The sequence below is a fragment of the Rhipicephalus microplus genome, chromosome 1 (genome assembly GCF_043290135.1).
Source record: "Rhipicephalus microplus isolate Deutch F79 chromosome 1, USDA_Rmic, whole genome shotgun sequence".
In the NCBI taxonomy this organism is placed as follows: Eukaryota; Metazoa; Arthropoda; class Arachnida; order Ixodida; family Ixodidae; genus Rhipicephalus; species Rhipicephalus microplus.
The window spans coordinates 179,077,255-179,103,699 of record NC_134700.1 but is presented as its reverse complement, the minus strand read 5'-3'; the positions used below and the strand labels follow the sequence as shown (position 1 = coordinate 179,103,699).

The 26,445-nt window shown below is 49.0% G+C and overlaps 1 protein-coding gene across 9 annotated transcripts in view; it reads left to right on the top strand.

Moving 5' to 3' along the window:
- The window catches only part of Epac (Exchange protein directly activated by cAMP), a 416,212-nt gene that overhangs the window by 352,869 nt on the left and 36,898 nt on the right, over positions 1 to 26,445 (top strand). For all 9 annotated transcript variants that reach the window (XM_075888324.1, XM_075888319.1, XM_075888331.1 and 6 more), the window contains one exon: positions 17,976 to 18,052. In XM_075888324.1, coding sequence (XP_075744439.1) covers positions 17,976 to 18,052 — 77 coding nt within the window. The remainder of the gene's footprint in view (positions 1 to 17,975; positions 18,053 to 26,445) is intronic.

Here is a 26,445-nt window from a genome sequence, read left to right as displayed (position 1 = left end):
AAATCTCCTGAGTGCGGGGAAATTCAAATTTAGAGAGTTCATTTTTTTTTCATGGTTTTCGTGCATGTCCTCCAGAATGCTCTTTAACTGACGCTGAACTAATGTAGGAGCCTGTCCAGACGGTTGATGGTGGTAGCAGTTTTTATTTTTAATAAAATAATAAGTATTTTTAATTATTTCGCCACGAAAAGAATTGTGGCACATTTCGTTTCTATTCAAAATCAGTAAATTAACATTACCGAGTAACTTTTGTATCCAGGGAGAGATTTTATGTAATTGACTGAGCGCATCACCCACAAATCCACTGATCCAAGCTTTAAGGTGCTTTCATCGATTTGAGATCTTGTTCCGCTTTAGGATCGTTTCACTGCTTCGAACGGTCTCGTCAAATATTTCAGCATGCCCCGATAGGATACCATACGAGGTTGTCGTCGGAAAGTTCCGACCCGAAGTCTTCATTTCTTTTGAAAGTCCAGGAATGTTATGCGGGATCGGCTAAGTTTCGCAAAACTTGTGATTTTCCCGAGCTCTGGCGACACCCCCTTATAAAGGAGCCAATAGTATATGCGAAAACCTCAAATTTACCCCTCAGCCCGCGGCGTTCTATTGGTTAACCGGTCATCGCGTCAGAGACGGTCGACTAAGTTGGGCGGTGTTCTCAAACCAGAGGCATATTCTTTCATTTATTTGTCGTTCCACTGAGTGTAGAAGCGCACCCTGTCATGACTGGGGACTGGCAGTGCAAAAGACGCCCATCAGCTGAGCTCTCTGAATCGGTGCTCGTCGACGCGAACGCTGCCTGCGTCCCGCAAGAGCGCGGGAGCACTCCCAAGTGCACTGCAAGGAACGCGCACCGGCGTGCCAGTGACACGCGGTCGGCGTTTCAGGAGAAGCGCGTGCACGGACAGAGGGGGATAAAAAAATGGCAGCATATCCACGGAGTGAAAGATGGAGAGTGGGGCGAAGCATCCGTCCTTCCATTCGTTCTTGCTTCCGTCTGTCCATGCGTCTGTCTGTGTGACCATCCGTGCGTCCATCCGCTCGTCCGTGCGTGTGTCCGTTCGTGCGTCCGCACGTCCATCTGTGCGTCCGTCCCTGCGTTCGTACATGCATCCGCCCCTGCGTTCGTCAATGCGTCCACCCGTCCGTGCAGCCATTCGTGCGTCTGTCCATGCATCTGTCTGTGTGTCCGTTCGTCCATATAATTCAACGCTCCAAGTACCACCATCTCGCATCTTTTCATCATATATTCCCAACATAGAAGCACCGCCATCCAGCGGACATTCCAAGGACTAAACGAGAGGTGGCACACGCACACTTTCTTACGGCTTGCGCTTCGGGTCTACTTCCCACCTTTAACCACCTGAAGTTCATGGTATAGTTCACTGTATTCATGGCACTGTGGCCCAACGCTCGCTAAACCTCTCTAAAACCAAGGAGGTTACGCCCAGCGAGTATAACGTAGCAACCTTTTCCTGTCAGATAGTGCTCAATGTAAAAGCCAGTGACGCTGCGAACTTTTTTATTGTTCAACAACGCACAGGAGAAATCTCCCACCGGCACCACCTTGCAGGTCAAAGCGTAAAACTAGTTACACACTACGACTACTACAAGGGACGAACGGGTGCCGCTTTAAGGAGCTTCGCCCCAAAAGCGCGTTTCGTGTGCGCACGGGTGCTCTCTCTCTCTCTGTGGCCGCTAGCATTCATCGCATCAAACGCTTCACAGTCACGGGTTGAGCCCGGGCCTTCTCAGAATCAACGAGTTTGTATTCGAGTTCACGCGTCCATCAATTTAATTGACAGACAACCGCGGCGAATATCGAGTCCGCCCGCCACCTCAGCTCTTGCCGATGAGCAGTACTCACGCCGCAACGCCAGTGAGCGCACGGTTCATCTACCAGCTTTATCGCGCAGCCTATTGTTGGGACTCCGTGTCCTGCCGGTCTCGTTTTCGGTAGCTGGCCCCGTCGCAGGATCCATCGTCCAACAATTCAGCGAGAAAGAAGCGCCCGAACGAACGACAGAGATTTATTTAGATGTGGAGAAGTGATCAACTGATCCAAAGAGAGAAGAGAGAGAGATACAAAACGTCTTCGGCATTTTATAGCGCCGCGTTGCCGACACTGGGCGCACTGTCCGCATCATCAGCCAATACGGTGGCTCCGGCACCTCGGCCACGAGAGAGGGGGAAACACACCTCACAACACATGGAGTGGCACAACCTAACACGATGTCCATATATGGTCACGGCGCCCTAAAAAATGCCCAAAGATGGTCACGAACGCACAGCAGATTCTGGAGTTCTCCCGACGAGAGGGGGAGCCTGAATGGGGAGGTGGGGGTGGACGACACAGTCGGTCAAGAACCGGTTCTCCCCCAAACTCTTCTTGCTTGGTTCCCTAGGGCCGGTCGTAACAGTCTCTCGCGCGGGGGGGGGGGGGGGGGGTAAAGATCTCGATGGGCTGAGGTTTGCAGCCACTGTCCGGAGAGATCAGCGCCGGCAGTCGGTTTGGTGACGACCGTCTTTGATGAAGTAGAGGGCACCACCTGCTTCATTGTGGGCTCAACAGACATCACATACGCACATGAAAACACAACTACTCAGCCGGTGAGCGCCGGACAATTCTGCCAAGCTCCACCAGGCAATTTTCCCCTTTAACTGATATTAAAGGAAATACACAATTTATTCAAAATGTTACTCATACGTTAAGGTGACACAAAACAACAACACTAGAATCACACCGAACCCGAAACCCTGGATAGCCGTGTCTTCAACGTTTTCAAACAAGTACACCTAAAAGAGTAAAAAAAAAAACAATCACTAGCCCTGGTCTAGGTCAGGAAAAAAATTGCCAGAGTTCTCGAGACATCCTCTCGCGTCAGGGGCATCGACTTAAGCCATCAGCGTTGCCATGGAGCACACCCTTTTTGTAGCGTATTTCAAACGTATATTGTTGCAAAACGAGGCTCCAACGCAGCAGGCGGCCGTTCTTAGAGGACATGGTCTGTAGCCAGGTGAGAGGACAATGGTCCACTTCCACAATGAACTTCCACAATGAATATAACAAGCCAGTTTCTGGACTGCCCAAACCAAGCACGCACATTCCTTTTCGCTAGCGGTGTAAACCTGCTCGCGAAGGGTGAGTTTCCGGCTAACATAGAGGACGGGATGCTCTTGATCCCCCTCATCCCTTTGACTAAGAACTGCCCCCATGCCTCTATCACTAGCGTCGCATTGGACTATGAAAGGCCTCGAGTAGTCCGGTGAACTAAGCAAAGGTTGGCTCGACAAGGCTGCTTTCAAAACGCGGAAAGCCTTTTCTTTCTCCTCATCCCAGTCGACCATTTGGGGCTCGGTTTTGCGCAACGCGTCAGTAAGAGTGCTGGCAATGTCGGAATATCTAGGGATGTACTTACGATAGTAACCAGCTATTCCAAGAAAAGCCCGAATATTGGTTTTCGTTCGGGGCTGGGGAAAGTCTCGGATAGCTGCCACTTTCATTCAGAGGGACGGCGATGCCCTCGACCGATAACATGCCCGAGATAGAGTACCTCTGCTTGTGCTAGCTGACACTTGGGCGCCTTTACCGTTAAACCTGCTTCGCGTAGGCGTGTCAGTACTGCTCTCAAATGCGCCAAGTGTTCTGGCCAGGACGAGGAAAACACGGCGACGTCGTCCAAGTAAGGCAATGCGAAGTCCTCTTGACCCCGCAAAACCTTATCCATTAAGTTTGAAAAACAGTAAGGCACGTTCTTTAGGCCGAAACTCAACACTTTAGGGCGGAATGTCCCCAATGGTGAAATAAATGCAGCATACCGGCTCGCCCTCTCAGTGAGCGGCACCTGCCAGTAACCTCTCACTAGGTCTAGCGTTGAGATAAATTCCGCGCTGCTTACCCTCTCGACGCGTTCCTCAATGTGGGGAATTGGGTATGTCTGGTCCTTGGTGATGAGGTTTAACTTACGATAGTCTACGCAAGGACGCGGATCTTTGCCGGGTACCTCCACAAGAATTAACGGGGAAGTGTAATCACTTTCACACGGCTCAATCACGCCCAATTCCAGTATCCTGTTAACCTCTGCTTTTATTAGCTCAAGCCGGCGAGGTGACACCCGATACGTCTTAGATCTTACCGGTTCCGACGAGGTAAGCTCTATGTCATGAGTGAGGACGGATGTCCGGCCTGGCTCGCTTACAAATCTGTCCTGAAACTCGGTCAAAAGACCACGCAATTCCTGCTTCTGCTTCGTTGTCAGTTGTGACTTTGATACTAAATCCTCAACTCTTTTCTCGATCGGGACTTCGTCCGATTCGGGAGCTAATTCAGGGATTTCTGCCGGAACCTCTTCCGGAACATTTAAAGTCATGTTCACGATGGCTTCCCTCTCGTTATAGGGTTTGAGTAAGTTGCTATGATACACCTGGTGTACCTTACGACTTCCTGGTAATATTACCACATAGTTGGTGTCAGACAATTTTCGAGTAATTTCGGCCGGGCCGACCCATTGCATTTCAAGCTTATTCTTTTGGGAGGGCCTCAACAACATGACCCTGTCTCCTACAGCAAAGTGTCGCGCTTTAGCTGTCCGATCGTAGTAAAGCTTAGCCTTCTGCTGTGCTTTGGTCATCGCACTCTCGGTCAGTTCTTGGGCTTTTGTTAGACGATCCAATAAGGTGAGGACATATTCCACTACTACAGGATCATCACCCTGACCTTCCCACGACTCTCTCAGCATACGAAGAGGAGACCGCAGTCTGCGGCCGTAAACAAGTTCCGCTGGCGTAAACCCTGTTGTCTCATGTGGTGCAGTTCTTAGTGCAAACATCGTTGCAGGTAAGCACATTTCCCAGTCAGTTTTTCGTTCAAAACATAAGGCTCTTAACACTCGCTTCATCACGGAGTGAAGCTTTTCTATCGAGTTCGACTGCGGATGGTAGACTGAACTATGCAATAATTTCACGCCACACCGCTCTAGAAAGGTTGTCGTTAAGGCACTCGTGAAAATGGTGCCCTGGTCTGATTGTATCTCGGCAGGAAAGCCTACCCGCGCAAACACGGACAGAAGTGCGTTCACTACTTCCACGGAACTTAGCTCTTTTAGCGGGACCGCCTCTGGAAATTTAGTAGCTGGGCAGATTAAGGTCAGGATGTGACGGTAGCCTGAAGTTGTCTTGGGCAAAGGACTTACTGTGTCAATTACCAACCGACGAAAGGGCTCCGTGATTACGGGTACCAGCTTCATTGGAAATTTCGTTTTATCTCCCGGCTTACCCACTCGCTGACACACATCGCAAGATTTTACAAACCTCTCTACATCTTTAAAGCATCCAGGCCAGTATAGTATTCCTGTAAAAGACGATTTTTCGTCTTCTTTACGCCTAAGTGGCCTGACCATGATTCTCCATGCACCAAACTAAGCAAATCCTGACGATACGCCTGAGGTACGACTACCTGGTCAAACTCTACTCCTCGCCTATCTAGATATTTTCGATAGAGTATGCCGCTCCTCTCTTGGAATCTCACATTTCGTTTGGCGATTCCCTCTTTCGAACTGTCCTGGAATTGCTTAAGCGCCGGGTCCCCCTTTTGTTCGGTTATTAATTAAGCGGGGCTCACCTGCAGCAGCCGACTGAAATTATCCGAAGTTGGCATGACACACAACTCTTTTGTAGTTCCGAGTACCTGGAATGTGTCACCCTCTGTGCAATCCTCTGTACTACCAGGAATTGGCTGGGGAGCAACGGCATTTTCTTTTTACTCGGTCAACGAGGCGTAATTGACGCCTTACAATTCGGGAGGAGGTTCATCGTCGCCTTTAGGAATAGTTGCCTCCGCGACTACGGCTTCTGCAGCCTGTTCTCGCACAAGTCGATTTGTTACCGTGGTGTCCAACTCGCAACCAGGCCCGTTATTGATTTGAGGCTTGTTTGCCTCAGTGAATGTTGCTCTCGCAGCCAGCGCACGTGCCTTCGATCTAGTCAGTGCCTGCACTATGCCTTCTCCCAACGTTAGACCTTTCTCCTTCAGCATTTGATCTGACTAATTTGAAAACAATTAAGGATACTGAGGGGGTATATATGGCGATACCGCGGCTTCCGTTTCCAACGTACCAAATGCGCCTTTAAGGACAACTTTAGCTACGGGGAGGCACTGACTGTTTGCTTCTACGGCTTGTCTAATCCAGGCACAGTCTCCTAAATACTGCCCGGACTGAACAAAAGACGGATGAACTACGTCCATAGTGGCTGCGGAGTCTCTAAGAACCCGACACTGCTTGCCGTTCACGGTAAGGTCGTACATATAGGGCTCTAACAACTTCATGTTCTCGTCGGCTTCATTTATAGATAAAAAGGCCACCTTTTCTTTCGGGCAGTGTTTCGCGAAGTGCCCTGTTTCGTGGCGATTGAAACAAGCAGCCGGTTTTCTCGCTTCAAATTTCCTTTTGCTTGCCTCTGCCGACGCCCCATGGTTAGATGAATTGTTTTCCTCACCCTTTTGTGCGAGACTTGTCGGTTGTTTTCTAAACGGCGCCTTATTCGGTAGTAGGAATTTTTCCCTTTTAGGCTCGCTGTTTGCCCTGAGGGCGCGGCGCGTAACGAATTCTTCAGCGAGCTCTGCGGCTTTTGTTACGGTGTTCACGTCTGGTCTATCCTGCACCCAGAACCTCACCTTTTCTGGTAACCTTTGATAGAATTGTTCCAGACCGATACACTCGAGCACCTTGTCATGATTCCCATACGCCTTTGCCTCTTTGAGCCACTCCCCCATGTTGGCCATTAACTTGTAAGCAAACTCCGGGTATGAATCATTGTTCTCTTTTACGGCGTTGCGAAATTTTTGTCTGAAACCTTCTGCTGACAACCTGTATTTCTTGAGAAGGCTCGGCTTTACCTCACTGTACTCGTCAGCCTCCTCTTTCGTGAGGCGCGCGATTACTTCTGAGGCCTCCCCCGGAAGTAGGGACAACAAGCGTTGAGGCCATGTATCCTGGCTGAAACCTTGCCTTTCACAAGTTCTCTCAAAGTTGACGAGGAACAGCCCAATGTCCTCCCCTAGCTTGTACGATCTCATTAGGTCCGTCATTTTGAACCTGACCCGCTCTGCGGTACCGGATGCCTCGCTGCCTCCTGTTCTACTATTATGGCTAATCTCTAGCTCGAGGCGCTTCATTTCAAGCTCGTGCTTTCGCATCTTATCTGCCTCGGCTTCTGCCGCTTTCCTTTCGGCCTCGGCCGCGGCCGCCTTTCTTTCGGCCTCTGCCGCTTGCCTCTCCTGAATCTCCTCGTCACATTCTGACAGCTCGTCATCCTCCGCCCCCAAAGCGAGAATCGCCTCTATCAGCTTTGGCTTTCTTTGAGAGTCCGACACCTCCAGATTCAACTCCCTTGCAAGTAGCAACAACATGGACTTTCGCAGGGATTTCAGATTCATGGCTGCCTCCAGTACCGCTGTCTCTGTTCCACAAAGATTCCTGTCCTGCAACTAATTAACCTTGACGGCAACGACAGCTCTAGGTTCCTGCCTTGCCTCAAGTTTTCCGTTAACTTAGTCTACAAATGAAGCTTCAAAAAGCTCTTATACGGAATCCTGCCCTGCCACTGTTAACCTTGACGCCACTGACAGAAAGAGCTTAACCAAGCTATCACACAATTTCTGCCTGACGCAAGTTACCTGTTAACCCAATGACCAAGACAGCACCTCTCTACCAGCTTTTACTTAACACATAGAGTAAATGCCTGGTAAAATTTAACAGAGAAAGCCGGCACTCACCCAGTTCGCAGTCATGTCTCCGGCGTCGTGCCTCTCAGAAGTGCCGTTAGATTCCCTCTGGAAGTCGATGAGCTCGCGTCATCCTTCTCCTGTCGTCCCGTTGTTGGACTTCGGGCTCACTCCGTCCAGTGGTCGCTTTCGGGGTTATCGGTATCCCGCCGCTGCCATCCAGTTGTTGGGACTCCGGGTCCTGCCGGTCTCGTTTTCGGTAGCTGGCCCCGTCGCAGGATCCATGGTCCAACAATTCAGCGAGAAAGAAGCGCCCGAACGAACGACAGAGATTTATTTACATGTGGAGAAGTGATCAACTGATCCAAAGAGAGAAGAGAGAGAGGTACAAAACGTCTTCGGCATTTTATAGCGCCGCGTTGCCGACACTGGGCGCACTGTCCGCATCGTCAGCCAATACGGTGGCTCCGGCACCTCGGCCACGAGAGAGGGGGAAACACACCTCACAACACATGGAGTGGCACAACCTAACACGATGTCCATATATGGTCACGGCGCCCTAAAAATGCCCAAACATGGTCACGAACGCACAGCAGATTCCGGAGTTCTCCCGGCGAGAGGGGGAGCCTGAATGGGGAGGTGGGGGTGGACGACACAGTCGGTCAAGAACCGGTTCTCCCCCAAACTCCTCTTGCTTGGTTCCCTAGGGCCGGTCGTAACACTATGCACACACGCGCGGAGAACTAAAGGTTATGTCACCATGCGGCTGCTGTAAGGAAGGTTTACAATAGCTCACCGCGAGCCCTTGCGAGTTGGTCGCTGCCACTGCGCATGCGTCGTAACGCGAGCCGCCGTTCGCACCCCGCCCCTAGAAAATCCGGAGCAGCGTGCGGCGACCGCGGCTTGCGAAGTGCTGTGTGTAGCTTCTGTGTATTTGGGTTGCAATGCCCGCAACACCTGCGAACGTTATTCTAAACCTCACTATGTCACCTATTCAATTTCACCGCGCTCACTACATATCCAAACACAGCCGCGTTGCCGACAAGGTGCGAGCGCCCCTGGTGAGCACCTGTCCTTATATTTAGCTGCAATACTTGACAAAATCGAAACGAGCAGCACGAGAGTGGCCCCGCCGCGGTGGTCTAGTGGCTAAGGTACTCGGCTGCTGACCCGCAGGTCGCGGGTTCGAATCCCGGCTGCGGCGGCTGCACTTCCGATGGAGGCGGAAATGTTGTAGGCCCGTGTGCTCAGATTTGGGTGCACGTTAAAGAACCCCAGGTGGTCGAAATTTCCGGAGCCCTCCACTACGGAGTCTCTCATAATCATATGGTGGTTTTGGGACGTTAGACGCCACATATCAATCAATCAGCAGCACGAGAGTGCTGTGTGTGCAGCCTTGCTGCCTTCAAGAGTGCGAATTTCCATGCTGCTGGTGGAACTAAACAATCTGTGCGAAATAAGGCATACGCCCACGAACACGCCTGTGGGAGGCGCCTGTTGAGTTGGCAAAAACACAGCACGACAATCACGCTGACGTCGAGGCACTGCTGAAACGTTGAGTGAGGGGCGGCGCTGACGTCTTCGCACGCGATGTTTCTTTGATAACCGCCGCAAACGTCCCACACGCGTTTCCAACGCCACGCGCGTCCGCGTAGCCATTTTTTATCAACGCTGCTATCACGGGCTCCGCACTGTCTTTGTGCCGCGGCCACCGCGAACGAGCTCGGAGCAAACTCGGCTGCCCGAGAAGCTCGGGCCATACTGCATCGCACCCCAGACCCATTAAATGCCCCAAAACTTGCAATGTCCCGTATCCACTCGCCTAAGATAAATGGAAGACAAAAGTTGGCGGCTCATCTGCGTGCTGCGCTGGCAAAGGTCGTCGAAAGACGATAGTCTTCTGTCTGGAGAGTGGAGAGAGAAGGGATAAAACGTTTATTTGAGGTTCTGCGCGAGAAAATCGGCGAACAGGGGCTGCGTGCAATATGGACGCCATGTAGCAGTGATTTGACGAAACGACGTTTTTTCTAGAATGCAAAGCCACTGGTAAAACTACATGGCAGCACCATGTAGTTCTAGTGAAGCGTAGGAAACTAGCGAAACACCACTGACCTCCATTAAAAAGGCTGCACGACTCATCCCCGCTCTCCCACACGGCGCTTGTAAAGCCACTGGAAGATCCCTTTGCTGTCCCGGAAGCTGGTTGTATTCTGGACGTTTTAGGTGCGTGATTCGAATATTATCTTGTGGAAGTTGTTATTGCGAGTGCATTTTATTGTTTTTTTTATAGTTAACATTCCCGCGGTCATCCAACGCTACGCGAAAAATCAAACACTCTGTAGGGGCGCCGTCTGAATACGACGGGGTGATGTAAATACAGCAAGTGCATACAACAAACTCTAAGATTAGGCATCTCTTGCAACGCCGACTAACGCAACACGAAAAATGACAGGCGTCGTAGCGACGCCGTACGTCCGAAGACAATGAAATGTTGTGACGTGCAACATTACAACTCTCATCATTCACTTAACAAAAAAAAAGGGTCACCAAAATTTTAGATGCGGAAGCATCTTATACTCGCGCCTTGTAGTGCGCCGTCCGCACCGCTTCTCGAACATTCGACAGCTGACGCGCGCGCATGCGCCGTCGCGCCGTCGCCCACTCTTCCACCATCTGTGCATCCCTTCCTCCTCTACACACCGCGCGTGCTTCACTCCTCCACCATCTGTGCACCCTTCCTCCTCTACACACCGCGTTCGACATCTACAATTCTCCTGATTATCCAGTGGACGCGCATGTGGCGTCGCGCTTCGAGAACATTCAACAGCTGACAGTGCATGCGCCGTCGAGCTGTATATATACTCAAGGTCGGCGCTCACTCGCTCAGTTGCCGCTCGTCGGTTGGTTTGTACGGCGCGTCGACGTCCAAGGTCGCGGTGAAATGAATTCCAACGAATCCACAAACACAATGATCGACGTCCCTTCGACCAGCGCCGCCCTTTCGCATACGTGTGTACGTGTTCACTCATTTAACACCCCCTCCTACAACCACGTTAACCAATTTAGCCATCGACCCAAGTAAGTCGCAATTTAACACCCCATTTCACAACCACGTTAACCAATTTAGCCATCGACCCAAGTAAGTCGCACTTTAACACCCCGTTAACCAATTATATGCTCCGCATCCTCCTCAGTGTTCCCCCGAGGGAAGCTGCGGGCAATTTTTTCTTACCAAAAAAAAAATAGCAATCAATACAATGACATTTCCGGTCGATTCAAACAGTTTACTGCGCCATAGCCCGGCATTGCATTAAAAAGAAGAAAGAAGAAACCTAGCGCCGGCATCAGGCGACGACTGTTCATGGCGGTGGCTTCCGGGACGCCAATGGCGGCTTCCGGTGACTTTAACCGCGCGCTCGTTGCGCCATCCAGCTCCCCTTAGTAGAGATCAATGGGAAACACCCGTTGTTTTTTTTCGTTCATGGCGTGGCGTTTTCAGCGCAGAGTAATAAGCATTGTGGTCTTCAAAAACAAGTATCTATGCATTTTGAAAACAAAGTAAACCACTACATAATACTCACTTGGTGATTGTGCCCAAACATACGTAATATTTCCTTTTCGATTAAATATGTTCGCTAGTGTGGACACAACTAGGAGATCAAGATGGGTGGCCGCTCAGCATGAGGTTAAAACTTACGCTCTGTTGGGTTTATCGTGTGACAAACACACACACAAAAACAGACCCATAGACATAGACAGGTAACAACCTTTCTTATCTTAGGCTCATGTGGTTGTGTTAGTGCGATTCAATTGTCAGGCCCACGGGATGGTTTTTTGCTCTCCCATAGCAGAGTACTAAGTACTCCAAATCGTTAACAACTTTTTATAACTACATTTCCATGACCAAGTATTCCAAGAAAGACTATCGTCTTTAAGAGTCACCTCTTCCTCATCAGTCGATGTACTGATCCTACCCCGCCCTTATCTAAAAGCTTCGACGTGTCTTTGCATTGCCTCCGTGATCGGCCAACTTTTCTCCAAGCGACGTCACGTGATGACGCTATCATAGGACGTCATAGTGGCGTCATGACGACGTCACTAATTATATAATATCACATATGATACGGACATATCGTCACGTCACAACGATATTTGCATTCCTTCTGCTGACGTTGATCCCGCAGGACACGAACAACGGCCGATTATCGCGTCTGATGAGACATTGCGTTGAATCATGCATGTGAGGATTTCTCCTTGATAAATGTCGTCCATATACTTGTAGAATATGCCTCGCTGATGTCCGTCATATATAGTCGTTTCAAGTTTATTTCGAGTTTATTTCAGTGATTAGTACAGAAAAGGGAACATTGTAAAAAGTAGTTACGCAGGAGGAGGTGCGAAAGCAGAAGGCGGCGGGGAGCCTCCTGTTTAAAATTTGATAGCAAAATTTACTCAATTAGCAATAACAGTGAAAACACGAAGATGAGTAAATAGATAAAACCAATACTAATATATTATACAAGTAAATAAAAAGAATGGCATAAACAATATAACAAAAAGAACATCTACTAGTTAATCAAGTACGATTACACTTTTAAATAAACCAACCGTCGAGCGTTGTTTGATGTGAGATGGCAATGAATTTCATAATGATAATGCTCAGAAATATGCAGAGTAGCGATCAAAATTAGTACAGATAGTAGGTAGTAAAAAATTTTCATTTGAAGCAAATCTAGTACGGCAAAATTAGACAGAGCATTTTTTTAATATTTGGTATTTTTATTATTTTCATTTGCGGGTTTAAATAAACGTATAAAAACAGACCGAATCCGATTGGTGCTATTCCGGTGGTTAGGTGTAGAAGGTGTATTCAGGTTCGCACGCCTCCCCTTTCGATCTTCATGCTTGATACAGCACGCGTCATTACAAAGCTACCCATTATCGTGCATTACTGTCGTCGTCTCGGGCAACTAACGTGCATAACAATCCCCAAGAATAGACCACCCGCGTCGTGGCCGCGCATGGACTGATGCGTCACGTAATTATTGCTCATTTTCTGTTATTATACTACTCCCGCCTTATCGCGTATACGCTCTGCAAGCGAATCAAGCTTGCGTACGTGCGAGTATAAGGGGTCGATGTAAGCTGGCGGACTTTTGTCTCGCGCACAATGGTGGTGTATGCGGCCTCCGGGCTACTTGAGCCGTCAATGACAAGGCCCACGCGGTTTAGGCTGTATTATAGACCCTTTATTATTTGCACCCGCTTCTTTGGGCACACACGCCGCTTGCGCGTGCACGTAGCTGTGGCCTTCGCGATTGTAAAGAGACGCTGCATGAATGGAGTATGCATCCTCTATGTCATATTTCTTCTCTCTGTTGTAGTCTGTTGTGCGTATTGCCTTGCTAGCGTAGTTCACCTTCTCTAACCCATTTTCTCATCTGTGCCGTGTACGTTTCGTTCGGGCTCCCACCTGTTCATATTAGAGCGACGTCTGGGAGTGTGGGTCCATCGCGCCGAAGCATTTCGCGAATGAATGCTTGCACAGAGTAGCATGCGACGTGTGTTGGTGGTACATTGGAATGCAGTGCGCGAGGGAGAGAAGACCGCCCACTCTATCCGCGGAGTGAGCCAGCTTTGGGCGCGCGTGTGTATAAGCTGTTCCACTTTCGCTGTCAGGAGCGAGACTGACCAGAAGGTGGGCGTGGATCCGTTGCCGATCATTAGACACACTCGGATGCGTGCGAGGCGGCGTCGTGATACGCGATACACATTGATTGGCGCTTGCGCGCGTATGGGCCAGAATGGACGACGAGAAATCCGGCCTCACGAACAAAGACGGCGTGCGAGACGTGGTAGTCAGGGGCAGGGAGGAGGTGAAAGTGGTGATGGAGGGAACACTGATAAGGGGAAACAACAGGCCACGTACGGGAAGCGAGGTCCGCCCTGATTGCGTGCTTTCGGATCATGTACAGGCAATGTTTTGGCGGCTGGTGGGATTAGCCTTGCGTGCCTGAAATAGCTTGAAGAGTAGTGCCAGTTCCACGCAGTGAAAGCCGTGGAACACCGGAACTGTCGCTCCATTTCTCGCGGTGCTTTTCTGTGCCGCCTTTATTGCTAAGTTTTCTGTAAGTTTCTTCTTTGTTTAATTTGCGTCTGCTGAGTTTACAAGTGTGGGTTGGTTTTTAATGGCGTTCAAATGGCAGTACTTGTTCATCATCGCGCACCTACTATACAAGTGAGACAATAAAGAAGGAGCTACTGCAAGTTCGACTGACGCATTCTTTATACTCCACCGAGTCACTCACTGACCCTACGACCTACTCCTCTTGGCGAGGTGTAGTGCTCCGCCGGTTCCGCCACGGCCCTCCAGAAGAGCGCAGCACTTGCCCTTTCCGTTGGGCCTCACTCTCACCCCTCAGGTCACGTGTCCTGGCGTTGCGCCAGTGATATCAACAGCACTGGCTTGACCAGCCCCGTATTCAGAAACGCTGCCTGACTTGAGCTTGACTTGCAACTGACTTCAATGCCGCACAAACGTGTTTAGAACGCACTGTTTTGGCAGTGCCAAAGCAGCACAAACGCACAGACAGATGCGGTGAAAACGCGCTGCGTTGGAGGTGGTTTCAAAAAAAATTCAAGTCAAGGAGCATTTATGAGTACTTAGCGCTAATATATATATATATATATATATATATATATATATATATATATATATATATATATATATATATATATGTGTGTGTGTGTGTGTGTGTGTGTGTGTGTGTGTGTGTGTGTGTGTGTGGGTTTCAATGTAGCCAGAAAGGATTGAACGAAAGGAAGCAAGGAAAGAAGCCATGCCCTCCTGAAAATCTTGACATAACCGTACGTGAGCGAAATAAAACAGGAAAAGATTTGGCGAGGAAACGGGGAATAGGATTCGCGCCTGTGCGCAGCATAGAGTTTCTTGATTATACACTAGAGGGAACTCTGGCGCTAGTGTCTATGGGAGCTGCAACGCACGACGCTTCATGATGGGTAGTAAACAGATTTGTCCTAATTTTCGTACTTCTTGCCTGCTTCTGGCTCCGTGTTTGTTCGTGAGGCTTGGAGCTGTTTTCTCACAAAACAAAAATCAGCAAATGTTCAGTGGTTGCGCTTCACCACCTTATTCTTTTGGACTTATTATTTCAAATCGGGTCATGAAGTTCAAAAGGGTGCGTCCTTTCGTTCGAAACAGAACTGAAACGCAGCATTAAACGAAGCCACAAGGTGCGATTCGCCACCCGCAAGTGCGAAGGCCAGGCAAATCTGTGTACTACCCATCATTCCTATGGTCGCTTAACGACGGCAGTGCCAGAGTCCCCGCTAGTTAATTTTAGAAACTCTATGGTGCGCGGTACATCACGCGCCGTTTAGTTAAAGATGTTCGCGGATAGGTCAGTCGGCTTCAAGAAGCACAGATGAATCTTCGCTGCTCTTTGAGCCGAAGGGCGATAAGACTAGTGGGATGCGCGGGTAAGGGGGAGGGGGTGTCAGAAGTTTGCTGGTCACTATCGCTGATTGATTGATTGATTTGTGGGGTTCAACGTCCCAAAACCACCGTATGGTTATGAGAGACGCCGTAGCGGAAGGCTCCGGAAATTTCGACTACCTGGGGTTCTTCAACGTGCACCCAAATCTGAGCATACGGGCCTACAACATTTCCTCCTCCTTGGGAAATGCAGCCGCCGCAGCCGGAATTCGATCCCGCGACCTGCGGGTCAGCAGTCGAGTACCACAGCCACTAGACCACCGCGGCGGGGCAAGGGGTCACTATTGCGTGCATATCTACAGAAGCGTGGCCTGGGAACTTTCGACCACGACTTTTCCTAAAGGAACTAAATGCTGGTGGAAAGAAGGCATGTGTGCGATCTGTATCGTGAACACATCTTGCCAGGTATTTTTGGCTGTTTTAGAAACTGGCCTTAACTGAAACATCTAATTTGTCTGCATTGTTTATTTCAAGTGGTTGCTATATTAGCGCAAAGGTAACCAACGTAAAAAGGTCGTGGTGCTCGCACTTCATGTTGTAGGCAAAATTTGGCACGCTGGGGAGAATTGTCGCCGAACTATAGGAACCAACGCTCCCTCAGCCAAAACAATTCTGTTCCGGTCTTCGTTTAAATCTCATGGCAATAAGAAACAAAAAAAAAGGTAGAGGAAGGCAAAGAGAAATAAACATGAGGATAACCTGAATTTGCGGACGAAACGTTCTATAGATGCTTTCTTTGTGCAATCAAACGCAGCTCTGTTCGACGATGAAAGGCGAGGACGGCGAAGGCGACGCGTTCCCGCGAACGTGACCAGAACTTCTGTGAACGGAAGCCCGTCTTTGTACTCTTACAATCAGTCAATCGGTTTCCGCGGCTGGATCCCGTCGTGCGCTTTGGTGCGTGTGCAGATTGCATCGTGCAGACAGGCCGCGGTATAGGTTTTCCCTTTCGGTGTTTGCTTGCTTCGAAGGATGGCCTTCCGCGAACCACGTTTTTGCCGCGTACGTGCGGCGGACCGTATGCTTCGAAACGTGCTGCGAATGATTATGCAAATGGGTCGCAACTTCGCGTGCTCGTCCAGCGAATGACCTACTCGCCGGGGAGGGGCGGTGCTTCGCTCGAAGGCGGTAGCTCTCTGAGCGCTTTGGTCCGTTCCTGCCGTGATCGCTTGAAAGGCGCGCGAGTGGAAAGAAAGACATTTGTGAAAGCCCGGAGACATGTCTGGTCAATGTGAGTTTCAGGTTTAACGGTTGGGAAAGCTTTAGGATCGCACTTAGAGCAATAACGCGAATAAAAGCTATAGTTCGGTGGACTGTGTGACGAAGTTGGTCGAGCAGGAATCCGTCTTTCCTAGAAATCCGTGTGTTTCACAATGAGCCTTTCAACTCGTGCACGTTGATTTTATTGATTGCTCTGAGAGATAGAGCGATTCTTTAAAGAAAAAATTATGCCTGACGCGGTAAGAATTGAAGGAGAGGGTGGTGCGTGCATTATTGCCGATAAATAATTTCTACGCGCAATCACACTGAGTGTTTCGTTCGATGGTACTCAACAGACGCTATAAATTGCTCGAAGTTTTTCGAGAAAGGATTTCTATTTCGACCACAAGAAACAAATTGCTGTATCACGATAACTTTGGCGACAAGACTTGCTTGAGCGTCGACGTCGGCCGAAGACTCAGTTGCGGTTTTCTTCGACCACATAGTGTGCAGGTTGAAGAAACACCAGATATCATCGTGTTCTCACCTATAACCTAGGGCAAGCGTCACGTATTGAAACTGGAAGTATAAACATACGAAATTTTCTTTGGCGCGCGCGAGAGCGTATGGCGTGCAGATCATTAAGTACAGCGCAGTATCTCTTTATTACACTCGCTCACACTGTTCCCGTCAATATACATTAGTTTGTGTTTTGCATTTTGGAATGTGTTATTTGGTGAGTGAGTGTCGTACAGTTTGTTTCATAATTATTTTATTTTCAACCACCCATGCACTTCCCCTGTGCAGGGTAGCATACAGGTTATGCCACACTGGTTAACATCACTGCCTTTACCTCTCTCGTTTTACTGTCTTTCTAAGCGTTCCACCAGTTAACACCTCTAAGACTTTCTTAGGGGGACCTTCTCTTTCTGACCATGATTATATTTGGAATCTCTCACGGAAGGCAACCATTACGAAAAGAAGCCTCAAAAACAGATGATCAAATCTCAAGCAGGAACGACGGAAGTGAACTGAGAAAGGAAGAAAGAAGAAAAAAAAAGTGTGTCTATAATGGAAATGACAAAAACGCAATCAATAAGAAAAGCCTTAACAACCTATCAGTGTCCCAAGCACGAATTTAAACGTGCGTAGGGAGAAATGCTTAATTATAGTGTGAAATTAAATTAAAAACACATCTTCGTGAACATCAATATTTACATTCATGCTAATAAGACCTTCATGTGAGAGTGAATGAGCTGCGTGTGTGTTTTCAATAGCGAAACGCGCCGGAGAACTTCAATTAGATGTAATATTTTGGGTGTATTCAATTTGATGTATTGTTGTACTCTAACCTCTGACGAAGTAGCCGCGCCATGTGCATGGTATATGCATCGACCACTCATGCGCATTATACAGAAAACTGAACTCCATCTTTTTATTTCACTTATGTCGTAGGACATACTGGCGCCAATAAAAAAAAGTACCAGCACGCAAATGTAAAATGCTCCCACCTTCTCTATACTTTTTTTTTTGCAGTCTTCAACCAAGGTGACGAGGGCAAGTCGTGGTACATCATACTGCGGGGCTCCGTCAACGTTGTCATCTACGGCAAGGTGCGTATAATCGAGACACGTTTAATATCGTATAGGACTGAGTTTTCATTCCCAAACACAACTGGGAAGTTATTGGTTAGCTGTTATGCATGCATCGTGGCACAATGTCCGACATGACGAACATATACAAAACAAGGCTCGCAGTCAAATTCATAGGCTCGACTTCGCAGTTTCGGGGTGAAATGCGGTATTTTTAGCATTTTAAAATCTCTTAACTTGAACTGTCGCTGGTGCCAAAAAAAAAAAAAAGAGTCGCCACCGAGCTTCGCGTCTGAAACTGCACCGCTTCGAGTACTATGTCCGCATCATGTTCGTGGTATTTGTGATTACCGTTCTGATTGAACAGTTGTGCTACTAGGATGGTGGTAAAAAACTTTATATATATATATATATATATATATATATATATATATATATATATATATATATATATATGTGTGTGTGTGTGTGTGTGTGTGTGTGTGTGTGTGTGTGTGTGTGTGTGTGTGTGTGTGTGTGTGTGTGTGTGTGTGTGTGTGTGTGTGTGTGTGTGTGTGTGTGTGTGTGTGTGTGTGTGTGTGTGTGTGTGTGTGACGGGCAAAGAGGTTAACCACAAGGCAAGTATCTGGTTTGTGCTACCCTGCACTGGGGAAGGAGAAATAGGAGACAGAAAAGTAAGGAAAAGGGAATAAGAGAAAGAGAGCGAGTGGGAAGCAAAAAACACACAAACACGCTAAAATGTCACAAACATTCGACGAGGCGGGTCGATCGCAGACACTTCAGGAGGGCCTTTGTCGGTTTTTCGCGCGAAGCTCGATCTTTCCGGTATTCAAAATTAATTTTTCGGAATGTGGCTGATCATCGAGGCGTGCAAACACTGCTAACAGGGACTGTCTCCGACTGTTGTACTGAGGGCACTGACACAAAATATGTTTGATGGTTTCGTCAGTGCCGCAATGATCACACGCAGTGCTGTCTGCCCATCCGATGCGGTAAGCAAAGGCGTTCGTTAAAGACACCCCAAGCCACATGCGACAGAGAACGGTTGTCTCAGATCTGCATGACCTAGATGGAATGGAAAGTTGTAGGTATGGGTCCAGATGGTGGGTGTGTAGAAACGCGGGCGTGTTCCACAGATACCTGGTGACATCTTGCGTGAGCGTATCAATCCTTGCTGCTGCGGCGCTTCTTGACAGTGGAATGGGATCTATCGTGCCATTTTCGTGAGTGTTGTTTGCTGCAGCGTTGGCATGCCCATTATCGATGATTCCGCAGTGGCCTAGTAACCATTGAAAAGTGACATCATGTTCTTTCTGTAGTACTTGCTGATACAATTGTCTTGTTTCCAGCACCAATTGGTTTTAAGGTCCAAGACGTAGCGCAGTTCGGGGAAAATGCACCATTTCAGAGGTGCTTCGTGATCAATCCTGCGGAGTGCACAGTGGAGTGCTGCGAGCTCTGCGGCTGTCGATGTTGCTTTGTGAGACGTTCAATATCTTATGGTTTCGACTTTTGATGGGAAGATCACATGTCCTGAAGATACCCTAACAATTGTCGAACCATTCGTATGAAGTTTAACGTGGTATTTGTATCCTTCGTGCAGCATATTGTTGCGAAACTTCGGGGTTCTTTAAGCTAGACACATCTGAAGACCATCCAGATGAAGCAGCGTGAGAGAAATTCTGCACAGGCAAGCGATGACAAGTCGACACGAAGATTTGGGGGAGCACTCATTGGGGGTTTATTTATCTAATACAGCTTAAATTTACACAAATGCAAAACATGTAAAATGATGGCATACCCCTCGGCCTGCATGATTGGTTTCCGGTGATAAGATGCGCTGTTGATCCCGAGTCCGCTCACCTCAAAAAAGGGCCCGAGTCGCTGCTTAAATAGGTTTTACCAGTATCCACGGGTGCGCGGATTGCGCGGAAGACTACTGTTTTGCACCAATTGGGAAAACGGCTTATATGGACCAATCAGGCAAGTCGAGGATAACCAATCCCAACACGAGTATTCGTGGTCGCGTGAATCCTCCCTCGCAACAAAACTGTAGCAGCTTCTTGAAACGGGCACATTCTCTAAAACAGCCTTGACGCGCAAACGAATACTCAAATTTCGGTCCCCGATTGCCCCGGAGGACACAAGCGGCGGCTCGCTCGTTTGGGGCGCGGGACGCACAGTGACCGACCGGATGCAACTTTTCCTCTTCAGACTCTCATTCTTCCTCGAGGCTCCCTCCTCGATAAAGGTCGTTAAATAGCGCCTCTAAATAGAGTATCTGGCAAAGGAAGAACTCCAGCTGTAGCTGAAAAAGAAAAAGAAAGCTTTCCGTGAGACATTGCCTTCGCGGCACCTCCCCCATACAAAAAAGAGTGACCCACTTGTTTTATCTGCAAAATGTGAAAACAAATAGACTAAAAACACAAAAAGGTTTTGTATTCAACTATTGTGTGAGGGGCTTATTTAAAGATGCTTATACACGTGTCTAAAAGGTGAAAATTTTAAAACATATACATATTTAAAACTGCAAATGAAAACAAAAAATTTATTGGAAACAGAAATATATAGAGTTCACTTGTCGGCACTGTATTACAAGTCAGTGCCCGTGTCATAAGCGCCAACATTCTGTTGCGCGTTGTTACCACTTGAAAATGTCTTCCTGTCGGTGTAAAGTTCAGTGTCAGTGTCGGAGTCTTCGCACTGCTGTACCGGAACACTGGCCTCTGTCCCGCGCACACCATGTCGCAAAGGAGTTCTTGATCCACTCGCGAACCGCACTCGCCCACAACACTTGGATGCAATTCCTGTCCATCACTGTTGCCACTGCACCCGCGCACGTGAACACCTCGATGTTTTTCGCGTATATCACTCCTCGCACTGCACTAGCGCACATCAGCACTTCGATCGCGCGCCTGCTGATTATCACCAGATTCATCGTCGGCTTCGTCGGCATCCGAAGACGATCGAACGTGGTAGGGCTTTGGATGCTTAACATTAACAACGTGATGTTTTTGTTTATCTTGGGGTATCATCTTCCAGATGTTTTCGCCTACGCGACGCAGAAGACAGCAGTAAGGTCTGCTGTCGCTGCCATAAAGCCTTGCTATCTTTCTCCTTGCGCGTGGGGGAATCTACACGTACAGCAAGTCCCCCTCACGATAGAGGTCACTGCGTCGTTTGGTTTCGTAAGCCTTGTTTTTTGCTTGATGGTTTCTTTTGCGTTTATCTTTTTGGGCTTTGTTGAGCTGGTGCGGCACTGCCTCGTTCTGGCATTGAGAGTGGCGGCTCACGTCAATCGGCTCACGTCAATGGGCAAAAGCGGTTTGCTGCCGTCTAAAGAGAAAAACGGAGGGACGCCGGGTTCGGGTTTTTTCATCTTGCACTCAGGGCTGGACGCTACGTAATTGTGTACATGCTCAAACATATCTGGCCAAAATTAGCGCCTCCTTACCTTCTCCCAAGTTCGCCGGAGTCAGAGGTGACCTGCCGTTATGTCTTCATCACAATGTCTTATAACCTCGGTTCTAAAGCTGTGAGGAACAACGAGTGCCGCGCGATCCCGAAACCCCTGCGTCCTTCGATGCAATACACCGTCGACCAGCCGAAAGCTCCGTGCCGTTCTTTTAATTTTTCTGACAACAGGAGCGTCTGTTCGAGGTGTTGCGTGATGCCTCTCATCCACGAGTCCTCTCTCTGCCTTTTTCCGACATTTCCCAGTTCCAGAACCAGAAACGGCTCGGGGGTTTCTTCGCTTGCGGGCACGGGATCACGAGGAAGGCGGGAAAGCGTGATGGCATTAGCCCGCTCAAACTGACGCACAACTGGGGCTGCGATCAGCTGACATTTAGGCAATATGGCGATGGGGGCCCGGCTGGCCCCTTAGGCCTCACCGTTCTCGTTTCTCGAAGGGTTAGGCTGTCTATTCTTGTTCCCAACGGGCTCTTCATGATTGTTTCTGCAGCCTTCAAACCGGTGCCAGCATTGCAGCGCTATGTGGCCAATGCGGGAGCAAATATAGCATCTGGGATGCCTGTCGTTGGCCCGGGAAGTTCTAGGTGGCCAAGGCATTTGAGGGCAGCGCATCTAGTCTACGATGTCGTTTAGCTGGTCGGAAAGCGACGCGATGGAGTCAGCAATCGTCTTTAGGTCTCTTTCGCGGTCGGGAGCCTCCCGCGAGCAACGAAACTCAGCTGGCGACACACGGAAGGGGCTGTATTGTTGCTGCGGCGGGTGCTTTCCCAACCTGAGGCGCCATGTTTTGCGTCCATGATTGCATGCCAGTAGAATAGTAGGTGCCAATAGGCTGGGGCCCAGACGCACGACTCATTAAAGATGCCTGATTAAGGCGCTGCGAAATTCGGAGGAAAGCAGCGCAGGTTTCCGGGTTTGCAATTATAATTTTTTTCTTGAATGTCCTGGCGCAAACCGCGCAAAAGGTGCCGCAACCGATCGTCTTCTGTCATAGACGAGTTAACCGTAGCACATAGTTGTGCGACGTCATAATAGTACTGCTCAGGGGTTTCGGAAGGCAGCTGGATCTGGTTTTTTAGACGGAAATGGGCGATCTCAATCGAGTGCCGACTTGTGAATGAAGTTTTCAAGAGCGTCGCCCACTCTTCCCATGAATTTGGGGCACCCGTTGAAATTTGCGTCGTGTGCCACTTTTTTGCATCCCCATCTAGTGCCAAATATAAAAATTGAACCTTTGTGGCTTGGTCCCAATTCTTCAATGACGCTACATGCTCGTAGCAAAGTAGCCACTCAGAAATATATTCCTCAAGTGCGCCTCCGAACACTGGGGGTCTGACGAAAGGTTTCGCTTGGGGGGTAGACATCGCGGAGAGGAAGGTAGGAGGTTCCGTCATTGTAGACAAGTCCGGAGTTGTTTCCTGAGGCGTGTTATTGACTCGGGACGTAATTTCAAAGCGGTAATATCGCTACCGAGCAACCTCCACCACTTTGCAGCGAAGCTTCGGGGTTATTAAAGCTAGAAACATCTGAAGACCATCCAGATGAAGAAGTGTGAGAGCAATTCCGCACAGGCAAGTGATGACAAGTCGACACGATGATTTCGGGGAGCACTCATTGGGGGTTTATTTATCTCATAGGCCTTAAATTTACACAATGCACTTAGTCACCAATACAAAACACGGAAAATGATGGCATACCTCTCGGCCAGCATGACTGTTCTCCGGCGTTGAGATCCGCTGTTGACCCCGAGTCCACTCACCCCATAAAAGGGCCCGAGTCGATGCTTAAATAGGGTTTTCCAGCATCCACGGGTGCGCGGATCGCGCGGAAGACCACTGTTTTGCACCAATTGGAAAACGGCTTATACGGACCAATCAGGCAAGTCGAGGATAACCAATCCCAACGCGAGTTTTCATGGTCGCGTGAACCCTGCCTCGCAACAAAACTGTAGCAGCTTCTTGAAACGGGCACATTCTCTAAGACAGCCTTGACGCGCAAACGAATACTCAAATTTCGGTCCCCGATTGCCCCGGAGGACCCATGCGGCGGCTCGCTCGTTTGGTGCGCGGGGCGCACAGTGACCGACCAAATGCAGCTTCTTCTCTTCAGACTCTCATTCTTCCTCGATGCTGCCTCCTCGAGAAAAGTCGTTAAATGGTGCCTCTAAATAGAGGATCTGGCAAAGAAAAAACTCCAGCTGTAGCTGAAAAAGAAAAAAAAAGCTCTCCACGAGACATTGCCTTCGCGACAATATGTAGAGTCAACTGCTTCAAAGCTGGTGTCGAGAGATCCGCCTTTTTGCGAATTTCTGGCACCGTAAAGCATAGGTTTTGACGGTATAAACACCAAGGGGATGTCAGGATACGTTCTAGAGGTGCGTGGCCTGCTAGAAGGCACACAATCTAACTCAGTAGTCTCTTACAGAAGGAGGCACTCGGTCAGTCTTCTGAAAGCGAAGCGAGGTGGTGGGCAGGGCCGCAAGCAAGGTGCCTAATATGCGCTCGAAGCACCTCTAGAGTAATGTGCACTGAGGCCGGATGATCATTGGCGATTGCGATGGTCTCCGCTGTAGATGTGCAGCGTGGTAATCGAAGACAAACTGTGAGTGCCTGAGCCTGGGCGTTCTCGATTGTACGTATGCTACTTTTGCAGGTGTTCGTCAAAACAGGCAAACAGTACCGCTGGTACCCCAGGAACAACATCCAGTATAGCTGCAACAGTGTTTTCCTCCGATGAATTCGAAAAGTGGGGAGATGGCTGTTAGCCGCTTTTACGGAGTGGCCTCATGGGGACTTCGGTACAGATTTCGATCAATGGTGACTCCCAAAAACCTGTGTGTGCGGGTGTAGCAGACAGTTTGTCCATTGATGGTGATGGAGTAAGACGTCATTGCCTTACGCGTGATCGCAACCAGTGCCGATTTGTCTGGAGAAATCTTGAGGCTTTGCTCTCTAAGGTACGCCGAAATAGAATTCGCAGTTTTCTGGAGTTTCGCACGTATCTGCTGACGTGTTACACCAGATGTTCAAACACCAATATGATCTGCATAGATAGATATCTGCACAGACTCTTATATATTTTCTACGAGGCCGATCATGACAAGATTGACTAATGTGTGGCTCAATACATTACCTTGGAGAACAGCACGGTGTATGTAATTCTCAGATGTCGGCTCATCGTTAGTTTCCGTAAACAATGATCTCATATGAAGGTAGCAGCAGATCCAGCGGTGCACTCGTCCACCCAAGCCAACGGACTCGAGGGCATCAAGTATGGCGTCATGAGATTCGTTGTCATAAGCTCCTTTGACATCCAAAAATAATGCTACAGATAGCCGTCGGCTCATTTTTTGGTGTTGTACGAATGTCATGAGATCAATGACGTTTTCAATGGAGCTACGAAGATGACAAATGCCGGCCATGGCGTCTTGGTAGACTCTGTATTGTTCTAAAAACCACTTTAGCCTGGCAAGAATCATTTGCTCCATCAGCTTGCCTACGCAACTAGCCAGCGCTATTGGTTGGTATGACGTCAACTCTGGAGGTGATTTTTCATGTTTGAGACTTGGAACCAAACGGCTTGTTTTTCCATTCTCTGGAAAGAGCTCCAGCTTGCCAAGACTCGTTAAACTCGTCTAGTAAAGCACTACGTGCGCGATCACCGAGGCTGCAGAATAGGCGGTATGACATAACATCTGGCCCGGGCGACGACGATCGATTACAAGAAGCAAGAGCTGCGTCGAGCTCTTCCAACGAAAAAGGCAGGTCCATGCACGGATCAAGGGAGTGTGGTACGGTAGCAGCAGTAAGGACCCCTGTGCAATGTGATGGGCCTGCAGTTTTCCTACAAAATTCTTCCGCTATCTCCTTGTCCTTTTTACGTTAGAGAAGTGCCAAGGCTTTAAACGAAAAACGTTGTTCGAAAAATGTGCGTAGGCCTCGCATGGTTTCTCATATTTGAGAGAGTGGTTTGCGATCGAGAATCGCAAAACTTTGCCCACCGTTGAAACTCCAGTTTATTTATCCAGATCTTCAAGGGACTCTGTGCGCCGATATATGCGCTCTGCGCTCCCAGGAATTGCGCGAAGTTGCTCTAACTCCACGTCCGTTTCCGAAGGCCTTGTAGAGCACGTCATCGGGCACGTCGTGCTCTGCGCTGCTTCTTTGATCGCTTGCTCAATGCCAGAAGATAAGCCTTTTACACATGCGTCTTCTATGTTGGTTGTGAATGCAGACAAAGTGATCCTCCGGATGGTTTTCGGCGGTTGACCACTGGCGAAGCGTTTGATGTTGAGATAACTGGGAATGTTGTCGCTACCATGCGTCTCGATGTCTAAAAAAGACTTGACGCTTGTGGTGAAGCGACGGGGCACAAGTGTCAAGTCTAAGCAGCTGCTGTACGTGGAACCTCGTACAACGGTAGGGCTCTCATCATTAGGTAGAAAAAGTTCATGGGCCGACGCAAATGAAGCCAGTTTCCCGCCTGTGGCATTGACTTTTGAGCTTGCCCAGATATGGTGGTGGGCGTTGAAGTCCCCTGTAATTATCCATGGACCTGGTATGCTCGCAAGTATGTTATACAGTCTTTTCTGATCAAAACGAGCTGAAGGGGATAGGTAAACACACACTAATGTGAAGGCGAGGGTTTTTAGATGCGGAGCATCTAATACTCGAGGCTTGTAGTGCGGCACCGTCCGCAAGCTTCCTCCTCCTTCTTCCACCATCTGTGCATCCCTTCTCCTCTACACACCGCGCGCGCTTCACTCCTCCACCATCTGTGCACCCTTCCTCCTCTACACACCGCGTGCGCTTCTCCTCTTCACGAACATTCGCTAGCTGTATAATGTAGCTCGCATGTGCCGTCACGCTTCGAGAACATCGGCAGCTGACGCGCGCGCATGCGCCGTCGCGCTTCGAGAACATCGGCAGCTGACGCGCGCG